The sequence below is a fragment of the Muntiacus reevesi genome, chromosome 9 (assembly GCF_963930625.1).
Source record: "Muntiacus reevesi chromosome 9, mMunRee1.1, whole genome shotgun sequence".
NCBI classification, from domain to species: domain Eukaryota; kingdom Metazoa; phylum Chordata; class Mammalia; order Artiodactyla; family Cervidae; genus Muntiacus; species Muntiacus reevesi.
In genome coordinates, this window is record NC_089257.1 from 423,141 (window position 1) to 448,046 (window position 24,906).

General features: G+C 51.7%; 1 protein-coding gene across 2 annotated transcripts; it reads right to left on the reverse strand.

Moving 5' to 3' along the window:
- Window positions 1-9,917: 9,917 nt before the first annotated feature.
- Window positions 9,918-24,900, reverse strand: ACAD8 (acyl-CoA dehydrogenase family member 8). Of its 2 annotated transcripts, none has more exons than XM_065945456.1 (11): window positions 24,615-24,900; window positions 20,222-20,322; window positions 19,652-19,821; window positions 18,994-19,103; window positions 18,652-18,728; window positions 18,209-18,346; window positions 14,972-15,107; window positions 14,793-14,890; window positions 12,068-12,220; window positions 11,796-11,898; window positions 9,918-10,653 (listed from the first exon to the last, which is right to left on the reverse strand). In XM_065945456.1, the coding sequence occupies exons 1-11, from the start codon at window positions 24,721-24,723 to the stop codon at window positions 10,601-10,603; spliced, it is 1,248 nt and encodes a 415-aa protein (XP_065801528.1). In that variant the 5' UTR covers window positions 24,724-24,900; the 3' UTR covers window positions 9,918-10,600. The 2 variants fall into 2 exon arrangements, with proteins under 2 accessions (XP_065801528.1, XP_065801529.1); XM_065945457.1 differs by having other exon boundaries at window positions 24,610-24,726.
- Between the last annotated feature and the right edge of the window lie 6 nt (window positions 24,901-24,906).

Consider the following 24,906-nt stretch of genomic DNA (forward strand, 5'->3'; position numbering starts at 1 on the left):
AACTTACACAGGGCCAGACACAGTTTTAAACGCACTACCTGTGAATTCATTTATCAGCTTTATCAGCTAGTGGTCTTTTTATCCTTATTTCACAGATTTAGGAACTCAGGCAGGAAATTCCCTAGCAGCCCAGTGGTTGGGACTGCTCGCTATCACTGCCAAAGGTGAGAGTTTGATTCCTGGTTAAGGGGCTTCCTTGGTGGCTCAGAGGGTAAAGCGTCTGCCTGCGATGCGGGAGACCTGGGTTCGATCCCTGGGTTGGGAAGATCCCCTGGAGAAGGAAATGTCAACTCGCTCCAGTACTCTTGCCTGGAAAATCCCATGGATGGAGAAGCCTGGTGGGCTACAGTCCATGGGTCGCAAAGAGTCGGACACGACTGAGCGACTTCACTTCACTAAGGAATAAAGATCCCAAAAGATGTACAGCACAAAAAAAAAAAAAAAAGGAACTGAGGCAGAGTGAGCTTAGGTACCTTCCCGAAGGTGACGCGGCAGTTAGCAGCAGACCCAGGTTTCAGTCCCTGCGACAGAGTTCCAAAGCCTGTGCTACTAACCTCTGGGCCAGGCAGCGTGTACTTTAACACCGCAACGAGTTTTGTTTGGAACTTACTTTGATGCAATATTGGCCTCTAAGGGTACTACCAACAAGTTCTCCCAAAGGTCAAGGAACAGAAAGGCTTACAGATCACATTGGCTCAGATCACACGGTTTAATAAATAACTTTAAAACACAGAGTGAACTTTTGAACTCTGGGGGAGAACGTGAGGGTGGGATGTTTTGTAAGAACAGCATGTATATTATCTATGGTGAAATGGACCACCAGCCCAGGTGGGATGCATGAGTCAGGTGCTCGGGCCTGGTGAACTGGGAGGACCCTGAGGAGTCGGGTGGGGAGGGAGGTGGGAGGGGGGATCGGGATGGGGAATACGTGTAACTATATGGCTGATTCATGTCAATGTATGACAAAACCCACTGAAATGTTGTGAAGTGATTGGCCTCCAACTAATAAAATAATATTTAAAAAAAAAAAAAAAAGAAAAACTTAAAAGTCAGCTTCAGTCTGACTTTCATTCAAAGAACAAAAAAAAAAAAAAAAAACACAGAGTGAGAAGAGAGAGATGGAGTGGTAACACTCTCAGGATAGAGTGCCAGTGGGCAGGCGGACACTGCTGGAGTCCTGCAAAGGTGTGGTTAGGAGCTCCCAGCGCCCCTCAGAAAGAAGCTGCCTGGCCGGAGTCGCACACCACCCCCTCCCCGAGCGGCGGCTGACGGCTGCAGCTCTCCGTTCAGTCTGCAGGGCGGCCATGGGACTCATCTGCGCTCTGCAGTCGAGGACCCTGTGGGCGGCATGAGTGTCCCCAGTGGGTACAGGAGTTAGACCTCATGAGTCCCAAGGGCCTCGCAGGCTCATGGACACCTAGTATATTGCAGACTGTCAGGCCTCTGCACAGGACTAGAGTGGGGTAAGCAGGTGCAGAAGTTAAGGAGGGATCATAATTATTCAGTCCAAGCTTGGTCCTTCTGTCCCTTCCTGTGTTCACAAGCGGGTGATCTACCTACATCACCCATGTCTGACATGTCCCGCAGGGGGCTTGTCTATGCCTCACACATCTTACGAGTCTTATCCTTTCTATTTGCTTTCTACAGATCTGAATATTATTACACAGCACAGCGTATTTCATAGCTCGAGTCTGTGACTTTGTTATTCTCTTTAAGGAGGCTTCCTGTTTATGCACGTGCTGCTGCCGCCAAGTTGCTTCAGTCGTGTCCGACTCTGTGACCCCACAGACGGCAGCCCACCAGGCTCCCCCGTCCCTGGGATTCTCCAGGCAAGAACACTGGAGTGGGTTGCCGTTTCCTTCTCCAATGCATCAAAGTGAAAAGTAAAAGTGAAGTCTCTCAGTCGTGTCTGACTCTTAGTGACCCCATGGACTGCAGCCTACCAGGCTCCTCCGTCCATGGGATTTTCCAGGCAAGAGTACTGGAGTGGGGTGCCATTGTCTTCTCTGATTCATGTGCTACTCCAGATTAATTTTAGAATCACTTCATAAAGTTCATCAAGTTATAATTAGATCCCACTTAAACACAAGGTATTTCAATTATCGTTCACTATTTCGCTTTGGGGGCCAGAAAAAATTAGAGAATTTTCCTTTCTGGAATACTGTACTTTTACTTTTATTTATTCATTAAGTTAAAGAATATTTATTGAGAACCCACTGTATTCCAATATAGTAGCTTCCCCTATAGTGGCTCAGATGGTGAAGAGACTGCCTGCAATGCAGGAGATCTGGGTTCAGTCCCTGGATTGGGAAGATCCCCTGGAGAAGGGAATGGCAACTCACCCCAATATTCTTGCCTGGAGAATTCCACAGACAGAGGAGCCTGGCGAGCTACATTCATGGGGTCGCATAGAGTCGGGCACGACCGAGTGACTAACACACACTCACTGTGTTCCGAACACTGTCCTGTGTTGCATAAGCAACTTCCACAAGATAAAAGCTGTTTTTTAACATGCACCCTGATGTTCGCTGCAGCAGTATCTACAACGGCCAGAACGTGGAGGCAACCTAGACGTCCACTGACATGAATGGATACAGAGGATGTGGTACATATACACAATAGAATATTGCTTCGCCATATAAAGGAACGAAGCTGGGTCATTTGCAGAGATGTGTATAGACCTGGAAACTGACACAGAGTGGTCAGAAAGAGAAAAACACACATTATATATTAATGCACATATGTGGACTCTAGAAAAAAAATGGTACAGACGAACCTATTTGCAGGGCAGGAACAGAGACACAGACACAGAGTAGACATGTGGACGGGGAGGGAAGGGGACAGTGGGATAAGCTGGGAGGTCGGGACTGACATAGGTACATGACCATGTGTGAAACAGACAGCTAGTGGGAGCTGCCCTGTGATGGCCGAGGCGGGCGGGATGGGGTTGGGGTGGGAGGAGACTCAAGAGGGAGGGGATGTGTGTATACTTAAAGCTGAGTCACTTTGTTATATAGCAGAAACTAACGCAAGCTTGTAAAGCAATTACAGTCTAATAAAAACATTATGTTTTTAAAAAGGTAACCAGTTGCCACAGGCAGTTCTAAACCATCTGTCCTCGGGACACTGATGTGAAGGACAGTGGCTACTCGTGCTTTTTTCTTGGGGACATGGACCGGGACTTAAAAGCGGCTATCAGACCGAGGAAGGCTCAGCTCCCACGCCAGCAACCCCCCTGCAGGTCCGAGGGAACAATGGCTAACGCCTCAGGCCCGGAGCCCAAACCTGGACAGGCGGAGGTCCTCACACGATGGGACCGACGTCAGGCCCGGCTGGAGGAGCAAGCGACCGCCAAAGGCCTGGTGAGGCTGGAAAAGGCCCGAGGTGCGGTGGTCAGATCTGCTCACGAGGAGTGAGCAAACCTTCACATGGCTCATATCCATGTTTAGAGGAAACAGACTCAGTTACCTCCAAGGTTGACGTGGGTTCTGAGAGCTGGCGGGCCGGGGGGCTGGCTCCGGTGGGGATGTCCACTGCCATTCAGAAAGGGCTGGTAGCCGAGCCAGCTCGGGGAGCGCAGGTGATGGGGGCATTTCCACTGGGGCACGGTTCCCCCCAGAGCCCACGATCCTCCCAGAGGGGCCCTGTGGACAGTGGGCCAGGCGGGCCTCTGGGCCAGCACAGGGCGCCCACACCGGAGGCTCCGGTCCCAGCCCGACGAGCTGACCCTCAGAGGAGGCAGGTGGTTGACAAATGAGTGCTTTCCGGCAGGAACAGTAATTTGAGTGAAACTGTGTCCCAGGCCCAGCTCTTGGCCACGCCATGACCAGTGTACCCAGCACTTGTTCAGCCACCAGCAAGGACTAGACTTAGTTGAAGACGCAAGCATTAGTCTCCCTGATCAACAGTTTGTATGTGACAGAAAACACTATTCTCAATCAGCTTGCCATCAGTGGAAAATAAGTGCTTGTGATGAAGTAATTGTTAGGTCAGGAGGGCTCTATATAAAAATCTTTTTTTTCTTTTCTTACAAAGACACTCATTTTATGACAGGCACTCACTGTTTGTTGAGTGGACACATAATTTAGGGAGCCGTCTAATGAAGGGGAGTCCTCCTGAATCAAGGGAAACAGCAGCATCAGTGATGAAGACGAGAGGCCAGGGTGTCTGGAGCGCGGGTGCAGCTTGGGGACCAGTGAGTGGCCAGGGGCTGTCTGCATTGGCTTAAAGAAATGAGTCATTTACAAAGACAAACTTTGATCCTTATGAAATAACTCCTCTTCCCTTAGGCGAAATGAGCAGAACTGCTTTAATGGGACATTGATGGCAATTGCATTCAGCTGAGTCATGCCCTTCTCTTGGCGAAGTGTGCCCAAGAAGAGGTCAGTTCACTTCAGTCGTTCAGTTGTGTCTGACTTTGCAACCAGGCGGACCTTTGTTGGCAAAACAATGTCTCTTTATAATATGCTATCTAGGCTGGTCATAACTTTTCTTCCAAGGAGCAAGTGCCTTTTAATTTCATGGCTGCCGTCATCATCTGCAGTGATTTTGGATCCCCCCGCCCCAAATAAAGTCTGTCACTGTTTCCACTGTTTCCTCATTTGCCATAAAGTGATGTGACCAGATGCCATGATCTTAGTTTTCTGAATGTTGAGTTTTAAGCCAGCTTTTTCACACTCCTCTTTCACTTTTATCAAGAGGCTCTTTAGTTCCCCTTCACTTTCTGCCATAGGGGTGGTGTTATCTGCATATCTGAGGTTATTGATATTTCTCCCGACAATCTTGATTCCAGCTTGTGCTTCATCCAGCCCAGCGATTCTCATGATGTACTCAGCATATAAGTTAAATAAGCAGGGTGACAATATACAGCCTTGACGTACTCCTTTCCCGATTTGGAACCAATCTGTTGTTCCATGTGCACTTCTAACTGTTGCTTCCTGACCTGCATACAGATTTCTCAGGATGCAGGTCAGTGGTCTGGTATTTCCATCTCTCTAAAAATTTTCCACAGTTTGTTGTGACCCACACAATCAAAGACTTTGGCATAAGCAATAAAACAGAAGTAGATGTTTTTCTGGAACTCTCTTGCTTTTTCGATGATCCAGCAGATGTGGGCAATTTGATCTCTGGTTCCTCTGCCTTTTATAAGTCCGGCTTGAACATCTGGAAGTTCAACAGTTACTGTTGAAGACTGGCTTGGAGAATTTGAGCATTACTTTGCTAGTGTGTGAGATGAATGGAATCGTGTGGTAGTTTGAACATTCTTTGGCATTGCCTTTCTTTGGGATTGGAATGAAAACTGACCTTTTCCAGTCCTGTGGCCACTGCTGAGTTTTCCAAATTTGCTGGCGTATTGAGTGCAGCACTTTCACTGCATCATGTTTAGGATTTGAAATAGCTCAACTGGAATTCCATCACATCCACTAGCTTTGTTCGTAGTGATAGTTCCTAAGGCCCACTTGACTTCGCATTCCAGGATGTATGGCTCTGGGTGAGTGATCACACCATTGTGATTATCTGTGTCATGAAGATCTTTTTTGTATAGGTCTTCTGTATATTCTTGCCACCTTTTCTTAATATCTTCTGCTTGTTAGGTCCATACCCTTTCTGTCCTTTATTGAGCCCATCTTTGCATGAAACGTTCCCTTGGTATCTCTAATTTTCTTGAAGAGATCTCTAGTCTTTGCCATTCTATTGTTTTCCTCTCTTTCTTTGCACTGATCACTGAGGAAGGCTTTCTTATCTCTCCTTGCTATTCTTTGGAACTTTGCATTCAAATGAGTGTATCTTTCCTTTTTTCCTTTGCCTTTGGCATCTCTTCTTTCCTCAGCTATTTGTAAGGCCTCCTCAGACAGCCATTTTTCCTTTTTGCCTTTCTTTTTCTTGGGGATGGTCTTGATCACTGCCTCCTGGACAATGTCACCAACCTCTGTCCATAGGTCTTCAGGCACTCTATTAGATCTAATCCCTTGAGTCTGTTTCTCACTTACACTGTATAATTACAATGGATTTGATTTAGGTCATACCTGAATGGTCTAGTGCTTTCCCCTACTTTCTTTGATTTAAGTTTGAATTTAGCAAAATGTAATTCATGATCTGAGCCACAGTCAGCTCCTGGTCTTGTTTTTGCTGACTGTATAGAGCTTCTCCATCTTTGCCTGCAAATAATGTAATCAATCTGATTTCGGTATTGACCATCTGGTGATGTCCATGTGTAGAGTCTTCTCTTGTGTTTTTGGAAGAGGGTGTTTGCTATGACTAGTACGTTCTCTTGGCAAAACTCTTAGTCTTTGCCCCGCTTCATTCTGTACTTCAAGGCCAAATTTGCCTGTTACTCCAGTCAAATTATTATGTATTTCTTGACTTCCTACTTTTGCATTCGAGTCCCCTATGATGAAAAGGATATCTTTTTTTGGTGTTAGTTCTAGAACGTCTTGTAGGTCTTCATAGAACCATTCAACTTCAGCTTCTTCAGCATTACTGGTCGGGGCATAGACTCGGATTACTGTGATATTAAATGGCTTACCTCAGAAACAGAGATCATTCTATCATTTTTGAGATTACATCCAACTACTGCATTTCGGACTCTTTTGTTGACATGATGGCTACTCCATTTCTTCTGAGGGATTCTTGCCCACAGTAGTAGGTATAATGATCATCTAAGTTAAATTTACCCGTTCCAGTCCATTGTAGTTCGCTGATTCCTAAAATGTCGATGTTCACTCTTGCCATCTCCTGTATGACCACTTCCAATTTGCCTTGATTCATGGACCTAACATTCCAGGTTCCTATGCAATTTTGCTTTTTACAGCATTGGACTTTACTTCCACCAGTCATATCCACAACTGGGTGTTGTTTTTGCTTTGGCTCTCTCTCTTCATTCTTTCTGGAGATATTTCTCCACTGATCTCCAGTAGCATATTGGGTACCTACCCACCTGGGCAGTTCATCTTTCAGTGTCCTATCTTTTTGCCTTTTCATACTGTTCATGGGGTTCTCAAGGAAAGAATACGGAAGTGGTTGCCATTCCCTTCTCCAGTGGACCATGTTTTGTCAGAACTCTCCACCATGACCCGTCTGTCTTGGGTGGCCCCACACGGCATGGCTCACAGTTTCATTGAGTTAGACGAGGCTGTGGTCCATGCGATCAGATGGGTTAGTTTTCTGTGATTGTGATGTTCATTCTGTCTGCCCTCTGAGGGAGGAGGATAAGAGGGTCATGGAAGCTTCCTGATGGGGGGACTGACTGAGGGGGAAACTGGGTCTTGTTCTGATGGGCGGGGCCGTGCTCAGCAAATCTTAAATCCAATTTTCTGTTGATGGCTGGGGCTGTTTCCCTCCCTGTTATTTACCTGGGGCCAAACTATGGTGGAGGTAATGAGGATAATGGCGACCTCCTTCAAAAGGTCCCACGCGTGCACTGCTGTACTGAGCGTCCCCGACCCTGCAGCAGGCCACCGCCGACCCACGCCTCTGCTGGAGACTCCTGGACACTCCCGGGCAAGTCTGGGTCAGTCTCCTGTGGGGTCGCTGCTCCTTTCTCCTGGGTCCTGGTGCACAAGGTTCAGTCTGTGCCTCCAGGAGTCTGTTTCCCAGTCCTCTGGCTTCTGGTGGCTCTGTGGTGGGGTTAATGGCGACCTCCTCCATGAGGGCTCATGCCCAGAGACCCCCACGGAGACTGAGGCAGAGCTGTGTCTGAGCGTCTCCTGTGGAGGTGCGAGTCAGCAGCGGACTGCCGCAGGGGCAGGGGCTCTGGGTGCAGCAGACTTGGGCATGGCAGGGATTTAGATTTATCTAATCTGTAAAGGAGACATTTTTAACAGGTGACCGAAACCTTCCTCTGCTTAAACATCCATACATGGGAGTGGTTGGGCTTCCCTCCCTTGGGACAGGGGCTCAGAGGGTCAGAGTGGAGCAGCCTGAGGGGGCGTGGAAGTGCTCAGACCCCTGGGAGAGGTGCTGTGACTGAGGCTACCGCGTCACCCTATGCAGGCTTCGGTGCCCCGGCCACAGTCCGAGTGCCTCCCAGCCTGGGAGGTCCCACCAAGGTGGGGTGTGAGGTCCCCTGTGCGCATGGTGCACCCCCGAGCCCCTGGCAGTGCGGATCCCCAAGGCCCATCCGTTCTGTTCTGTTTGTTTCATTTGTGGACCAGCTGAAAGGACACTGACAGAGGTGAGCTTCCAGTTGACTGTGTTCTGCCCACAGGGCCCGCAGCCAGGCTGTTGGGAGGCTGACAGTGATAGTCAAAGTTGCTCAATCGCGTCTGACTCTTTGTCACGCCATGGACTATACAGTCCATTGAAATCCCCAGGGCAGAATACTGGAGTGGGCAGCCTTTCCCTTCTCTAGGGGATCTTCCCAACCCAGGGATCGAGCCCAGGTCTCCCACATCGCAGGCGGATTCTTCACTAGGGAAGAGCTGAGCCACCAGGGAAGCCCTGCTGGGAGGCTGGGCTCCAGAAAACAACTGGAGGGAAAGCATGAGTTAATGTCAGATCCCAGCGGCTGGCCCCCGCGCACTAACTGGCCCCGGCGCACAGCACCTCCTCTGGCCTCTGTTCAGAACCGAGTGCCAGCAAGCATTGCACCACCTCCAGGAGGCTGTCCAAGCCCGGTGACGGCAGCACACTCCGTCTCCATCTGCCAAGTTCAGCCTCAGTGCCACTTGGACGGCTTCAAGAGCCCAGACTGCCATGCCCCATGCCCCCGTCTTGCCCCACTCTAATTCCTTCCCAAAATGTTCCTCTAATGGGTTAATCTCATCAGATCTTCCCAGGTAAAACACTCCTTCTCTCCACTGCTTGCAAAATAAAACCCACCCTGGGGCTTCACTGGTGGCTCAGCTGGGCAAGAATCCGCCTGCCATGTGGGAGACCTGGGTTCCATCCCTGGGTCGGGAACGTCCCCTGGACAAGGGAAAGGCTACCCACTCCAGTATTCTGGCCTGGAGAATTCCATGGACTGTATAGTCCACGGGGTCACAGAGAGTTGGACACCACGGAGCCACTTTCACTTGGCTTACATAACCCTGCATTCAAATTCAACTTACACCTCCTTTCCATCCCGCTGAAACGAAAGTGTAAACCGCTCCCACACAAAGCCCACACCTTTCCTGCCTGAAGCTGACTTTCTTGGTTATTTTTAAGTATCACACACACCATCAGAGCTTAATTTGACTTCCTACCTTCTCCACAAATCCTGAAGCACTTGTGTCAGACTGCTCTCTCTTCCACAGTCCCACACTACAGTTGCAGAATCAGGCTTCTGGAGGCTGAAGCTTCAGCTTTGCAGAACACCTACACTCTGCTCTCCAGCTGTACTCAGCACAGGTCTCAGAGGACACATTTAAAACTCAGTGTAGCTAACGGTGCATACATTGGTTTCTTGAAATGCTGACATGTAGTTAAAAAATATTCTGGATATTTTTTTCTGTAGTGATGAGATGAATTGATGTGATAATCATTTATAACAGCATTCTCTAAAAGCCTACATCTTTAGGAATTTAAATCTGCTGTCATAAATCATAAACAGTACTTAGTTTACAAAGCGATTAGAAATTTAATGGACATTTATTAAAGTTTTTTGTTTTTAAATATTTATTTGGCTGCACCTGGTCCTAGGTATGGCATGCAGGCCCTTTAGCTGGAGCATGTGGGACCTAGTTCCCTGACCAGGGATCAAAACCAGGGCCCCTGCACTGGGAGCAGATAGGCTTAGCCACTGGACCACCAGGGATGTCCTAAGTAACCTATTTTTAAAAAGTCAATTTGGTCAAGAAGTAATTTTGTTTATAATCCCCAAGTCTAAATAAATGTTTAATTACAATAATATAATGTAATATAATAAAATAATAAAATTATAAAAATAGTTGTAAAGGATTTGTTTGAAAGGAAAAAACCAACAGACCCAGAAAAGGTAGACAGTGGTAGATTTTATTTATCAATGTAGTGATTAAAAACATTTAAAAAGAAGAGCGAAAAAGAGAAACAAAAGCTCAGAAAAGAAACATACTCAAAGCATTTATCAGGAAAGGTCATAGGAGCTTTGAGGACCATTCCCAGATCACGTGCTTCTAAACCATCTGTCCCAGACTACCTGAGCCCGTGACACTTGAGTGGCGAAGGTGCAGGTGCACCCCACTTGTGGTTCGGGAGGAGGCCTCGCACATCCCTCTCATCGTGACTTGCATTCAGAGGAGCCGCTCGAGGGTGGCCACAGGGACGGTCTCGTCTTCAGGGGGCAGGCGGAGCAGAACCGATAGGAATCATCTCTGCCCCACTCCTTTCCCACGCCTCTGCTGCAGTTGGGAAGCCCTCCTCGGGGCATCCAGGGCCCTGGGGGACGGATCCAGGCAACCAGCAGAATGCAGGCACGCCAGGACTCTTGTTGGCCAGGTAAGGAGCTCCCCGCCACCCTGAGTGCCAGGAAGACTAGGCGGCATGTCCTCTCGGGAGCTCCAGTCTGGGGGCCCTGCCGTCTTTCAGCTGATGCCATAAAGCCGCAGTGGAGATGTCAGACCCTCCAGCAGCCCGGCTCACTCGTCACCGTGCCTCCATGGGAGCCACCCACCACTGACCTGCTGTCAGAGCCTGGGGCGGGCTACTCCTGCAGCAGGTTCCTTGAGATCAGCATCCGCATCACTTCGTTGCTGCCTGCGAGAGGGAGAGTGCGGGCCAGGCCTCAGGGCCAGGGAGGCTCTGACCAGTCTGACCAGGACTGTAAACAGCAGCGCTTCTCATCTCGACAGGTGTCAGCAAGAAGAAAAAATTAACTTGTGAAAAACCTCTCCTGATGGTAAAAATGCTTTTATTAGGTAAAAAGCAAAATAAAACAGCAGAACATACACGCAATATAATTTTATTCTTTAAAAGTATATCTACAAGCACAGAAAAAGTCCAAAAACTGTATTTTTGGTCTAAACTATAAAAGGAACCCAAAATATTAATTCAGATGTCAAAACCTGAATGATCTTTTTAAACTTTTCTTGTGTTTTGTAATTTTTCAACGATAAATATGCCAACATCATTGGTAATCAGAAAACTGAATTTTAAAAGAACAAAAACATTTTCCCTGAAAGGGGGTGGAATCAGTTGCTGGGGGGAGGAGATGAGTTGCTTGCTTCATTTTTACATTCTTTCTGATGCAAAAAATGCTCTAGAACCTGGAAGCCACAGCCACCAAGCCTGTGCTCTAGAACCTGGGAGTCATGGCTATTGAGCCTGCGCTCTAGAACCCAGGAGCCACAGCTGCTGAGCCTGTGCTCTAGAACCTGGGCGTCATGGCCGCCGAGCCTGTGCCCTAGAACCTGGGAGCCATGGCCACTGAGTCTGCACTCTAAAACCTGGGAGCCATGGCTGCCGAGCCTGCCCTAGAACCCAGGAGCCACGGCTGCCGAGTCTGCGCTCTAGAACCTGGGAGCCACAGCCACTGAGCCCATGTGCTGCAATGACTGAAGCCCGTGCTCTGCAATAAAAGAAGCCGCTGCCATGAGAAGCCGGCACATGGCAAAGAAGAGTAGCCCCTGCTCGATGCAACTAGAGAAAACTTGTGCAGCAACAAAGACCCAGCGCAAACAAAAATAATAAATAAATAGATAAATAATAAAACTGACAAAGGCCAAGAGCGGGGGGAGGGTGACCTCAGAGGGGACAGAGCAGAACTTCCTGATCTCCAGGCCAGTGCCCTCCCTTCCACAGGGGCCAGGAGGGAGGGGGGAGGCGGGACCCAGGCAGCACGGGGCCAGATGCCGGGCTGAATGCTCCGACAGGGAGGAAGCCACCTTGGGTGCCTTTACCTTCAAGGATCTGATGGACCCGGGAGTCCCGCACGTACTGCTGGACGGCGTAGTCTTTCAGGTAGCCATAGCCGCCGTGCATCTGCAGGGCCTGGTTGCAGATCTGCAGGGAGATGGGGGTGAGGAACCTCGGGTCCCAGGAATGCGCTCCTCCCCACAAGCACCCACGTGGGCCTCTCCTGAGTAACTGGTGCCTCAAGTAGCACCCCAGGAGCGAACAGAAGGCCCACCACATCCTGGGTGCCCAGGAGAGCTACAGCACCAGCACTCACCGCAAAGCATTCATCCGTAGCGAAGAGTTTGGCCATGGAGCACAGGACCACCGCATCCTCCCGCTCCTCCTGCAGAGCCACAGCTGCAGTGCGGATCATCAGCCGTGAGGCCACCAGCCTGGCCGCCATCTCGGCCAGCTGGAACTGCAGGTACTGCAGCAAGAGGCAAGAGAACCACACACACAGATGGCTCAGCACTGCCCGGAGCCCTGAGAGCCCCCTCCAAGGACAGGCCTCCGCCACGGGCCACAGGCTCTGGGCCCCACCAAGAACGTGCCTGGTAAGCTCCAAGTCCACTCCACTCCTGCACTGCAGTTACCACCTCCTCAAAGAGATGCCCCCTCTGTCTACCCCTTCAACCTACAGCCAGTAAAATGCCCACAGCTCCACACAGGTTCCTCTGCCCAGCACACCAGGGTGACCTGGTGGCCCACACCTCTGCACCTCATGGTGGTGGGCTGCGACCTGGAGAAGCAGGGCCCGAGGACCTGAGACCCCAGACCTCGGCCCCTGGCCTGGCAGCTGAGCCCACAGCAGCGCCCAGGATCCAGCAAGTCAAGACAGGCGAGGTACTTGAGACCCCAGCTCCACCCCCGCTCCCCTACCCCAGGCGATCCTAGACAAGGCGGAGGAACCCATCATCCGGGTGCCTCCAGCAGGATACCAGCTGTAGCCAGAAGCCTGGGCACAGGGAGCAGCAAGGAGCCCAGGCAACACCTCACCCAGGCCACGCAGGCAAGAGAAATCAAAGCCCAGGCTGCAGAACTACCTGCTGGAAACCAGAAGAAAAGCCTCTAACTTCCACCCTGTGGGGTTGTTAGAATCAGGCAGAAAAAAGCTTTACCTAAGAACAGACTGGCTACTTCAAATAAGCCAGCTAAAGAGGAGTAACTCACCAATAACACAGGCTATCACAAAAAGATGACAATTCTCCAGAAACCAAACCAGTCATGAATACTGGCTCTAACTGGTGGAGAATTCAAAAGAGCCAGCATGAGGAAATTCAATGAGCTACGAGATAACTCAGGAATAAAAGTAATGAACAGAAGGAATATTTTGCCAAAGATACTGACATTCCAAGAAAGAATCAAACCAAAATCCTGGAGCTGAAGAACTCAATATACGTAATGGGGAGTGCATTAGAAACCTATGCAAATATAGCAGACCATATAATTAGAGAACCTGAAGACAGAAACCTGGAAATGATTCAGGTAGAAGAGGAGAGCTAAGATTAAAACAAAATCAACCCTATCAGAGCTATCCCCCTCCACCAGAAAGAGCAGCGTAAGGATGGTAAGCATCCCAGAAGGAGAAGACAGGGGACGGGGGGTACAGAGCTCATTTACAGAAAGCTGAGAAAGTCCCAAACCTAGGGAAGGAACTGGATATTCATGTCCACAAGGCTAAGAGAACACCTGATTACCTCAAGGCAAAAATACCTTCTCCCAGACATATACTAAACCTGTCCAACGTCAATGACAAAGAACCTTAAAGTCAGTCAGAAAAAAGATCATAACCTACAAAGGGACCTCAACAAGCTAAGAGCTGAATAGAACTATCCCATGATCCAGCTATTCCACTTATGGTCTTTTTCCAAAAAAATATGAAAACACTAAATCAAAAAGATATATGCGTCCTCAAGTTCACTGCAGCATTTGCAATAGCTAAGATATGGAAGCAACCTAAGTGTCCAACAAGAGAAAAGGACAAAGAAGATGGAACATATGCATACGATGGACTACTGCTGCTGCTGCTGCTGCTAAGTCGCTTCAGTCGTGTCCGACTCTGTGTGACCCCATACTGCAGCCCACCAGGCTCCCCTGTTCCTGGGATTCTCCAGGCAAGAATACTGGAGTGGGTTGCCATTTCCTCCTCCAATGTATGAAAGTGAAAAGTGAAAGTGACATCGCTCAGTCGTGTCTGACTTGTAGCGACCCCATGGAATGCAGCCCACCAGGCTCCTCTGTCCATGGTATTTTCCAAGCAAGAGTACTGGAGTGGGGTGCCATTGCCTTCTCCGACGATGGACTACTACTTAGCCATAAAAAGAATGGAATTCTGCCATTTGTGCCAACATGGATGGACCTAGAGTGTTACGTTAAGTGAAGTCAGACAGAAAAAGACAAATACTGTATGACTTCACTCACACGAAGAATCTAAAAAACACACAGTAAATGAAAACACAAAACCACCTCACAGATACAGAGAACAGACTGGGGGTTACCAGAGGAAGAGGGCAGGACAATGAAACGGGTAAAGGGGGTCAGCTGAACGGTGATGGAAGGAATCAGACGTCTGGTGGTGAGCTTGCTATAGTGGAAAAGAAGTCCAATTATAATGTACGCAGGAAACCTTAAAGATGTTGTAAACCAATTTTACTTCAATAAAGAAAAAAGAATGAAAAACTGGGTCACAAACACTCCAATCAAGCTCCCCTGAAATAACTACTTTTTGCATTTTCAGACCTATCTTTGAAAACATTTTATTAGTGTTTAAATGTATTTATGTATTTCATAAACAAAATAGCACACGCTCCTAAAATATCATGTTTCTCTTGCCATGTAATGCATCAGGACTGCGACTATAAATAAAAATTACCAGAAACTGGAAAGAAAAAAGCAGGAGTTCTGGCCGCAATGAGGGCAGAACCAGTAGGAGCCATTAGGGCCCCACTGTTCCAGAAGACGCTCTGGAGACAAGAGCAAATAAAGGGGCGGAGAGTTACCTGGTTATTGGCCAGAGGCTCTCCAAACTGCTTTCGGACCTTGAGGTAGTCTCGAGCGAGGACGACCGAGGCGTGAGCGGCTCCCAGGGAGCAGGAGGCTGGGAGGGAGGGGACCAAGGCTGCCGGTGAGCTGGGGGCCGTCGCGCCCGCTCCCCGCCCCCAGCCCCTGCGGTCCTCACCGACATTGATCCTCCCGCCATTCAGGCCCTTCATGGCGATGAGGAAGCCCTGGCCCTCGTCCCCGATCCTGTTGGCCACCGGGACGGCACAGTCTTCAAAGATCACCGCTCGGGTCGGCTGTGAGTTCCACCCCACCTGGCAAAGATGAGGGGCTGTGTGGCGGCCCGGCAGTCACCACGCAGCGCGGCGCCCGCTGTCCACTCGGGCCCGAGATGGGCGCTCTACGGTCCCGGGACTCAGGCTCCCGAGAACTCAGCTGAGGAGAAACGGGAAGGCCACTCCTCAATATGTCAGCTCTGACAGACTTCCCTGTCAGCACGTTTACACATACCGAGAACACCTACTTGCGGGCATCCGCTCACCACACCAGCCTGCCGCGGGACCGGCTCCAGAGCGCGGGAGCCAGTCACGCACCTTGCCCCAGCGGCGCTTCCGGCGGCGACACGCCGGCGGCCGGAAGTGGGAGTATTCGCACCACAGACACCGACAAAGACTGCACAGGAGGACTTCCTGGTCTCTGCTCTTCCTAGGGAGCTGGTTTAGCAAGACACCCCCTCCGTATGTCAGTCTCGAGCCCAGGGACAGTTCTCCACCCCCAGGACGCAGCCCATGCCCTGTAACTAGCCGACTGGCGGCCCGCGTGCCTTCTGGGGCCACGGCGTCCCCACGGGCAGCTTCACCGGGAGGCCGGCAGAGCCCCCTTCCTCACGAAGAGCCGGTTTAGGTGCCCCACAGACATTGACTGGCCTCCTTCCTCTCCGCTCCAGAAGACCCACGCTGTCAGATCCTGTGACATAGGTTCCCCCCACCACCCCCTTGAGGGCGCCCTGCCTGGGAAGCGGCCCCTGCCCACGGCCTTTCCTCTGAGGCCTCTGTCCAGCGCTGGCTCAGCCCCCCTCTCCTATCCCGCCCCCTCAGGGCCTCCCACACTGCCCTTCTGCTGCCGCTGCCCCTCCCTGGGAACACCGCCCACCCCCACCCCCACCTCCCCGTGGAGCCTCCCAAGGCCCCTCTGGCCGGCAGGGCCGGCCCTGACCTCTTGCCTTCCAGACCCCGAGTCTGAACCCTCCCACCCTGGCCGGGGTCTCCCTGGGCACTCACCTCCCCTGCAGGATACAGACCCCTGGATAGGGCAGCTCGGGCGACCTTAACACTGGGTTGTAAGAGAACCACAGACACATGGCCGCCACCTCCCAGCCCCTTCCGGTGAAAACGTCTCCCTCCTCCCCAGGGCAGAGAAGCCCGCTCCTCACCGCCCAGAGTCCCTGAGAAGCTGCAGCCAGAAAGAACAGATACTCCCCGGTCCCAGCCCAGAACAAGGAGTCCCTTCCTGTCTGTCTGTCTTTCATTCCAAAGACCACCTTCCCATTGCCCTCGAGGAGTCCTCCCCGCTACCCGTCCGGCGAGAAAACCCATTATTCCATACAAAATCTTTTGACAACTAAATCCAAGCTAAAGCAATTCCTCACTCCTTTTCTGTTTCAAGTTCTCAGCTACAGAAGGCGCTCAGTACACCAAGTGGAAGCATGTGCTTGCAGGGAAGATGGGAGGGGGTGGGGAAAGCCAGCTGCTCAGGCCGCCAGAGCAGCCAGATCAAGCGAGGGGGTCGGCAGGTAACCCCTTGCCTGGCCTGCAAGCTCTCTGACCTCACCCACACGGAGCCCTCTGCTCATGACCCTCCGGCCCCACCGAGAAATTCTGGCTTCTTCAAACACACTAATTTTGTTTCCACATCAGGCCCTTCGCAACCACTGCTGCCTCGGCCCAGGGCCCTCCTCATGGCTGGCTGGCAGCAGACTCCTGAACTGGCAGATTGCATCAAGTGATACCTTATCTTCAGAGGGCCAAGCTGTCCCTATACCAAGCAGCTCTCCTCTGCCCGCATCACGCCCCGGCTTGCTCCGCTCCCTCACGTGGACAGGAGGCACCGCATTTATCCCCGAGTCCACAGGCCCACCTGCTGCTCACAGGCAGCCCGGCGCGCTGGTCTGGCGCTCTGCTTTGTCCAGGTACCTGGCAGCAGACACCTGCTAGCTGCTGAACCTATGAGACAGCTTTCTGAATTTCCCATTTGTCAAGAGATACGCAAAGCACAACTAATAATCAAGAAGAAAACCAAAAAGCAAAAAAAGACAATAATGTATGCTTAAAAGTGAGAGGAGACAGAGCATAAGGAGAAAAATAGAAACTTTTTGTATACAGAATTTATTTACAATTTTTTCCCAAGCCCCAAGCTACCTAGCTTTGGTAATACTGCCAACAGATACCAGAAATATGAATGTGTTGAATCAGCCAACACTAGCTTTATGAGCACAAACACCAGAATCAGTATAACCTGGTTCTATAATACAACATGTCAGACTCCGTGTCTGCCCGTCTCAAAACCAGACAGACATCCCACCCGTCTCCCATGCCGCGTGCACATAGCTCAGCGTTTACAAAGGCAAGAGGGCACGTGTCTTACAATCGCAGGCAGGAGCGAGCACAAGGCTTTGCACACTCAGTGTTGAGAGGGTCCAGCTTTGCTGCACGAGGGAGGGGGCGCTGAGCGTCTCAAGCCCTGGCAGCTGCAGAGAGTCAGGATCAGGAAGGGCACAGAGGGGCATGGGGGGCCTGGGGAGCCAGCAGAGGTGATGAGAGGCAGACGTGGGGCCATCTCCTCGCGGACTGCTCCCTAGCCCTGACTCTAAGGGCACCTGCTGGAGCCGAGGACTCGCCAGGTCAGCCCACCTGAGCAGACCCCAGCTCAGGACCAAGGGCAGTGAGGTAACCACAGGTCTACAGCTCAGGGCCTGGCTGTGGGATCTGTCCATCCTGGAGATATCTTCTCGAGGCCCAGGGAAACACCCTCCTCTTACGTTCCTGAGGGACCCACGGTTACCGCCCGTGAGCTCTGCTGATCTAAAGAAGAAAAGTGGGCCAAAAGCATTTCACTCCCGAGACCTCTAGTCTCCTGTCAGCATATCTTCCTGGGTAACAAGGGGGTGGAGAGGTAGGAAGTAAGAAGTACAGGCCAGAAGTGGCAGCGGGAGCCAGTGGAGATTTCTCATATCTCCGCTGATGTAAGCCACTGGCAAATGCGGGCGTCACGCATTGCAGCAAGGCCCGCCCCCAGCTCCCCGCGCTGTCGAAACCCTCGCTGAAGCAACAGCCTGCAAGGCCGGGGCACCAGGGCGACCCGCTTGCTGAGCTGGGGCGGGGCTCCCACCTGACGCACCCTGTCCAACCGCACTCACCTTTTTCTCCTTCTTGCCGAAGCTGAGGCCAGGGGTCCCCTTCTCCACCACTATGCAGGAGATGCCTCTGGGGCCCGGCCCTCCTGTGCGGCACATGACTACGTAGATGTCAGCTTCGCCGCCACCACTGATGAAGGCCTGCGGAGTCGCAGCGGGAAGACAGCGGGTCCCCCGGTGATGGGGCAGTGGGAGGTGAGGGGCAGTGGGAGGGGTCCCAGGACGCTGCACCCAGGCCACAGAAAGTACGGATACAGGACAGGCCTAACTGGGCTCAGACCAGAGGAGAAACAGCGATGGTGAACACAGGGAAATAGGTCTGAGGTCCTCGCCCCACATGCTGTTTTCGGGAAGGTTCACTTGCAGACACATGGGCCGGGCCAGGTAGGTGGCAAGGGGAAGGGCTGCCACCCTGCCTGGGAGGGCCTTGGTCGCTGGCCGTGTACCTTGGAGCCATTGAGGATGTAATGATCCTGTCGTCGCACGGCAGAGGTCACGAGGGAGGCGGCGTCGCTCCCACTCCCTAAGGCAGGACGAAGGGGAGCTGAGAGGTGGGGGTGCTGGGGAAGGGAGGGAGCCAGTGAGGCCCCAGCTCCCGAGAGACCGCCCCTAATGACAGACGCCTTCGATCCAGGCCTGGAGAAGCGCTCCATGCTCAGGGAGAGCCCCCCCCCGCCCCGCCGTCCCCCCGCTCCAGGGAGCCCCGAACCTTGTGACCTGCGAGTTTGTGAGATCTCTCGGTCGGGATAGAGACATGAGCCGGGAGGGGGGCGGGCAGACACACCCACCTGGCTCGGTGAGGCAGTAGGAGGCGAACTTCTCCATGGCGCAGAGCGGCGGGCATAGCCGCTGCCGCTGCTGCTCACTCCCAAAGCGGTCGATCATCCAGACACACATGCTGAGCGCACCCAGGAGGCGAGGACAGAGACAGACAGAAGGGAAAGGCAGCCTGAGGGGAGGGCACGCGCGGAGGGGAGAAGCCACAGCTGAGAAGGCTCACCTTTCAAGCAAAGGCCTAGATTAGCACATAGTTGGGGAACACAGTACCCAGAGGGACCCAGGACCAAGGTCACCTGGGCGCTGGCCACACTATCGCCAGTTAGGTTAACTGAGCGCCTTTAAAAACCAAGCCGTCCTATGTACTCTCCCAAATTAGTGGAGGCTCCATCTCTGGGTTGAGGGAAAGGGAAGGGGGGCCCTTCCCTAATGCAGAACTCTTGGCTGGAACCAGGTCAGCTGGCATCTGGGAGAAGGGCAGCATTTTCTAAGCAACACACAAGAGAACAGATTTGGGCACAAGAGGCAGCTGCAGACCTCGTGTGAACTGCTAACAGTCTGGCTCCTCAGGGACAGGCAACCTACACAGCAAAACCCTCTCCCATTCACACAGAAGGTGCCGGCCGACCCATGCGAGCATGCGCTGCGCCCGCCGGGCCGGGCACTCACTTGTGGATGCTCATGTAGGCCGTGGTGCTGGTGCAGCCCGTGGCCAAGGCTTCAAAGATGACGGAGGTGTCCAGCCGCGAGAGGCCCGCCCCTCCGACGTCTGTCCGAACGTACACCCCCCCGAAGCCCAGCTGCGCTGCCTTCCGCATCATGTCCACAGGGAACAGCTCCTGTGGACAAAAGGGCAGGGTCATCAGAGAGGGACTCATAGGCAGGCTTCTCTTCAGGGGGCGTGAGGAGGGACCCAGAAGTGTGCACTCAGGCAAGGGGATGGAGCCTCTCAACTCAGTGCTGCTTTTGTTATCCACACAGTGGTACCAGTTAAAATGCATTCTATGAGGACTGCTTTCTGGCACTCAAATTTCTTTTTATCATTCCAGTACTGTCTGGATTTTAAGAGTGCCCAAATCTTAATTTTCATCTACGAACTAAAACAGTGGTATCTGCAGGAGGAGGACTCGCGCGCCTATAGGCACTCGCATTTGCTGTGAGTTTTCAGAGCAGAACAGACACTGAACAAGCTGGGTGCTTGGGAGGAGGCGGGCTCATCGTGCAGCTGAACACCCGCACCTTCTGGTCCCACTCTGCCATGTGCGGCGCCATCTCACGGGCAGCAAAGTTGAAGGCCACTTTCTGGAACTCTTTCTGCTCTTCATTTAGTCCCATGGAAGCTGTGGACAAGGCAGCATTTACTCAGAACTGGATCAGGGCTGAGGGGATAGGACAGCAGGCCAGAAGCCCCGTGCAGCGTGGCGGGCAGAGGACCTTCGAGAGCACCCCCGCATGGAGCTCTGCCGCGCGCCCCCATGAACTCGCGCCTCCCTTCGGTGCTCCCAAACACACTAGCTGACTTCTTCCACCCTGTTACTACTTCTTCCATTACTCATCTTTCTCCTTTCCTCCTTGTAAAACCACATTAAAAAAATAATACACACTGACCCTCATATTATGGGAAAACATTTTTTTTTCCTTTAGGATGCCCTACCTTTTCTGTATCGGAATCTGCGCATATCTGTCTATATGTATCAACTGAGTCATTGTAAAAGCTCAATCAGGAAAGGAAAATAGGTGCACTCTGGTTTACTTTCCACACTGAGGATAAAGGTCCTGCAGCAAAGCTGTGCATTTGATAGTCATGGATTAACAGGGATGCTGAGTCTTCCTGCGCTGAGAACAAGGCCAAGGGCCCCCTAAATCTGTCTTCACCAAGTGTATTCAGAAGTTTTAGAGTATTTTCCTCTCCGACTATTAGTGCTTTGGGTAATTCCTTCACTTCCAGCTCGAAGCTACTTAAAAGCTAAGGAATTGACTGAGCGATACTATCAGTCCAGCTTCATCAGCATAACTTTTTCTAGAACCATAAACGTTTTGAAAGAGATACTACTACTCCAGTATCTCATGACAGGTGACACTTTTTAGGAGAAAGATCCCTGCATCAGCCTGACACCCTGACCACCCGGTTCAGTGTCACCACGTCACAGCTTTTCTCTAAATAGCCAGCTCTCCGAATGACATGAACACCATTCATTTTGTACGTTTCTTTTTTACCCCCAAACACTGCACAGTGTGAATGCGGGACAGGACTGAGCAGTGAAACATAGCAACAGGCGCAACAGCCAGGGCCTGAAACCTTTACCATTTTCCCCATTTTGCAAGGTGACGCACTCTGCTAAGGGCAGGCCAGAAGCTGAAAGCAAAGAACCTAAGCAAAGCTCCCGTGAGAAGACCACAACCTGCTGGGAGTGGTGTAGGGCCTGTGGACGGGACGATGAACCCTGGGAGCCACACCACAGAATGGTCAGCAGCCTTCCCAGGGCGAATCGCGGTGATTTCTCCTTTGTGTCTTGGTGCTGCCCCTTGGGAAGGAGCCCCTGCCTCAGATGTGCTAAGAAGCATCAAGGAGTGTCTCTTACTGCGGGAGGCACAGCAGTGGCTGTGAAAATGTCAAGGGCAAAGTGGAAGGTGCGGGCTCTGCGTGACCTCCTAAGACTACACCCTTCCATGTTAAACATTAAACAAGGTCCTGGGGGGACGGTCCAGAGCACACGAGGCGCGGAGTCTCAGGGGACAACCCCCTTCAGCGCCCGACCGCCCCGCAGCCATTCTCTCAGAGAACCCGGGCAAACCTGGGCCTCGGGAGCAGCTGCCCGTGAGCCAGGAGAGAGCTGTGTGTCCCTACCCGGACTCTCGTTAAGATGGGAGTTGTGAAGATTAAAGGTGGCGTTCTCTTGAGAAGTCCAAGGCAGAAAACTACATTGGGTGGTGCTCTCAGAAATACGGTTAGGGATAAACACTTCATGGTTCCCTACTCAGGACTCAGGCCATTTTCCACTCACAAAAGAATTCGGACCGAAGGTCTACCATGGGGCAGTGCTGGGGCAGGATGTCGTTAAGTGCTAAGGAAACAAATACCTGAGTGTATATGCGCTTCAGAACTTGTCTGAGCAACAGCTCAACACATGTTTACAGATGCTATTATTAGTATCGACAGATTCAAACAAGCAGTTCAAGGTATAAAAGGTTTAAGTACATCTAAACTGCAAGGAGATCCAACCAGTCCATCCTAAAGGAGATCAGTCCTGGGTGTTCACTGGAAGGACTGATGCTGAGGCTGAAACTCCAGTACTTTGGCCACCTGATGCGAAGAGCTGACTCATTAGAAAAGACCCTGATGCTGGGAAAGATTGAGGGCAGGAGGAGAAGGGGACGGCAGAGGATGAGATGGTTGGATGGCATCACCGACTCGATGGACATGGGTTTGAGGAAACTCCAGGAGTTGGTGATGGACAGGGAGGCCTGGCTTGCTGCAGTCCATAGGGTCGGAAAGAGTCGGACACGACGGAGCAGCAACAACAACAAAAGGAGAACACCGGTTGGAGTAAACAAGCAAAAAGCCAAGTTAAAAAGTGAATAATACACAAGAAAGCGTGAGTATACTGTATGAGCACACGCAATATTACTTACTGGGAGCCGTTATGGGGGTCCCGCCCATGACGAGGTCATGAAGAAAATACCGGGCAGGCAAGGCCGTCCGGGACCCCATCCATGACGAGGTCATGAGGAAAAAACCTGACAGGCAAGGCCGTCTAGGATAAGGGACCCTCCAGGTTGGCCTCGGCCTCTACCCCACCCTGTATCCTCCCCCCTTTTTCTGCTGTTGTTCTTGTTTGCCCTGTTGCAGATTCTTGTGTTACCTGCCGAGAGCTCTCCTGCTCCTCTTTCACTGAATGAGGACCAACTTAAAACCCTAATTAATAAATCTTCTGGACGCTGGAACCCTACGAAGGGGCCAAAGATGAAAGAAATGCTTCCATTCAAACATTTTGCTGGCATTCTGGCTTGTTTGAGAAATGTGTAATCTCATTGCACAAAATGCTCTTGATTGTTCTAAACATCCTAAACACAGTACGCTAACAAAAGAAACTATTAAGCATAGGCCCCTCCACGGGGTGAGAAAAGCTCCACAAATATGATAGCCACAAATGTGACTAATAGAAAACACTTTAGATAGAGATTAGCTGGCGACTTCTTGCAGGTGGTTAACTTTTAGACTAAGAGCCTGTTTTGTGCCATATCTGCTGTTTCTGCAGTCCTTCGCATTTCTGTTCTGTAAAAAATGTAATCCTATCTAGTTCCCATAGAGATGACGCTTATTAGAAAGAAAATAGATTAATTATAAGAAAAACAGGGTCAGCTACTGAAGTTGCTTAAGTCACACCAAGTGCAAGCCATAAAATGTTAGCAGGCCTGAAGGCCAAATGATAAGAAAGACTCTTGTGAACGAAAAAGTATGTGGGTGACATCCCGTTTCTGTTGAAGGTCAAGTTGTTGTAATGTTTTGAGATGCCCTGTGTGTAAGCAATGTGCACTTCCCCCAAAGATGTTGTCAAGGGTATAAAGGCGCCGTGCGAAAATAAACTCCAGACTCAGCCCCGAGCTTTGTCTCACTCTCTCTCTCATTCGCCGACACTGTTCATCCTGAGGGTTCCCCTGGATCCTGCTGAGGCTGGACCCCGGCAATTACTGAGTATAAATACCCCAGTTTCCAGAAAACATGAGCGAAAAGAAAACACAACAAAAACCAGGCCACATTAAGTTTGCTGGAGCTATTGGCAGATTCAAGAAGCCAGCACATACACACAAAGATATACATACACAAATACACACAGAAGTAGTAAAGCTAAACAGAACAAGAGCCCACATTAGAGGAGGAAACCCTTGACTGTACACTAGTTCAAGGGTAAACAAGAGGCCAAAAAACTGAACACAGGAAACTCTGAATGCATCCAAAGCCCACACCTAACCAGATCTCAACAGTTCTGAGAATCCTGGCGCCGAGAGCACGTGGGAAGCTCCAGCAAACTGCAATGGACGAGCAACCAGGCGTTCAAGCTCTGAGTCTGCAACTATTAATTACACAGCTCTCAGAAGGGAAGGCTTCTCTCTGTCTCAGGTTCCCCACTGTAAAACGAGAGGGCTGCACTAGACCCTAAGCAAGTTTCTCCGTCTGTCAAATGATACATAAAGTGAAAGAAAGTGAAGTCACTCAGTCGTGTCCGACTCTGCGACCCCATGGACTGTAGCCTACCACGCTCCTCTGACTATGAGATTTTCCAGGCAAGAGTACTGGAGTGGGTTGCCATTTCCTTCTCCAGGGGATCTTCCCGACCCAGGGACTGAACCCGGGTCTCCCGCATTGTAGGCAGACGCTTTACCACCTGAGTAAGTTTATGATTAATAACAGCAAAGCTCACGAGTCGCCGCGGCGAAGCCCGCCCTTATCAGCAAGCAGAGGTAACAAGGCAACTCCGAGCGCTGGGAGAGAAGGGAAGCCCCGCTCGGACCCGGCCGAGCCCGCCGTGAGCCCCCGCCCGCCCGCGCGCCCCACCTGCTCCGCACGCGCCTATGCGGAGCTGGGGGCGGCCCGGCCAGCTGGACGGAGCCTGCCCCCGGCGTGCCTTACGGTCGATGCAGGAGACGACGCCCCTCCGGGCGTTCTCGGCGGGGCCCCGGGGCCCGCGGCGCAGCCCCCTCAGCCACGCCCCAGCGCGCTGGCAGGTTCCTCGCAGCATCGCCTCTGCTTGCTCCTCTCCCCGCAGCTCTGGCAGCGGTCTAAGCGCCCGCGACGTCTGGAGGCCGACGGGCCGCGGTGGGGGGTGGGGGGCGGCACGCCGCACTGCACGCCGGAAACTGTAGTGCGCGCCGCGGCCCCCCAAGGGCGCGCTCGGGGTGCCTGCGGTAGGAGCCGGAACTAC

Excerpts from the sequence above, each read along its gene's own strand:
- ACAD8 (XM_065945456.1), bottom strand. The coding sequence starts at position 24,723 with ATGCTGCGAGGAACCTGCCAGCGCGCTGGGGCGTGGCTGAGGGGGCTG. Across the intron at positions 20,323-24,614 it reads CGTCGTCTCCTGCATCGACC|CTTCCATGGGACTAAATGAA; the intron begins GTAAGGCACGCC and ends CCTTGTCCACAG. Across the intron at positions 19,104-19,651 it reads GCCTACATGAGCATCCACAA|CATGTGTGTCTGGATGATCG; the intron begins GTGAGTGCCCGG and ends GGGTGCGCTCAG.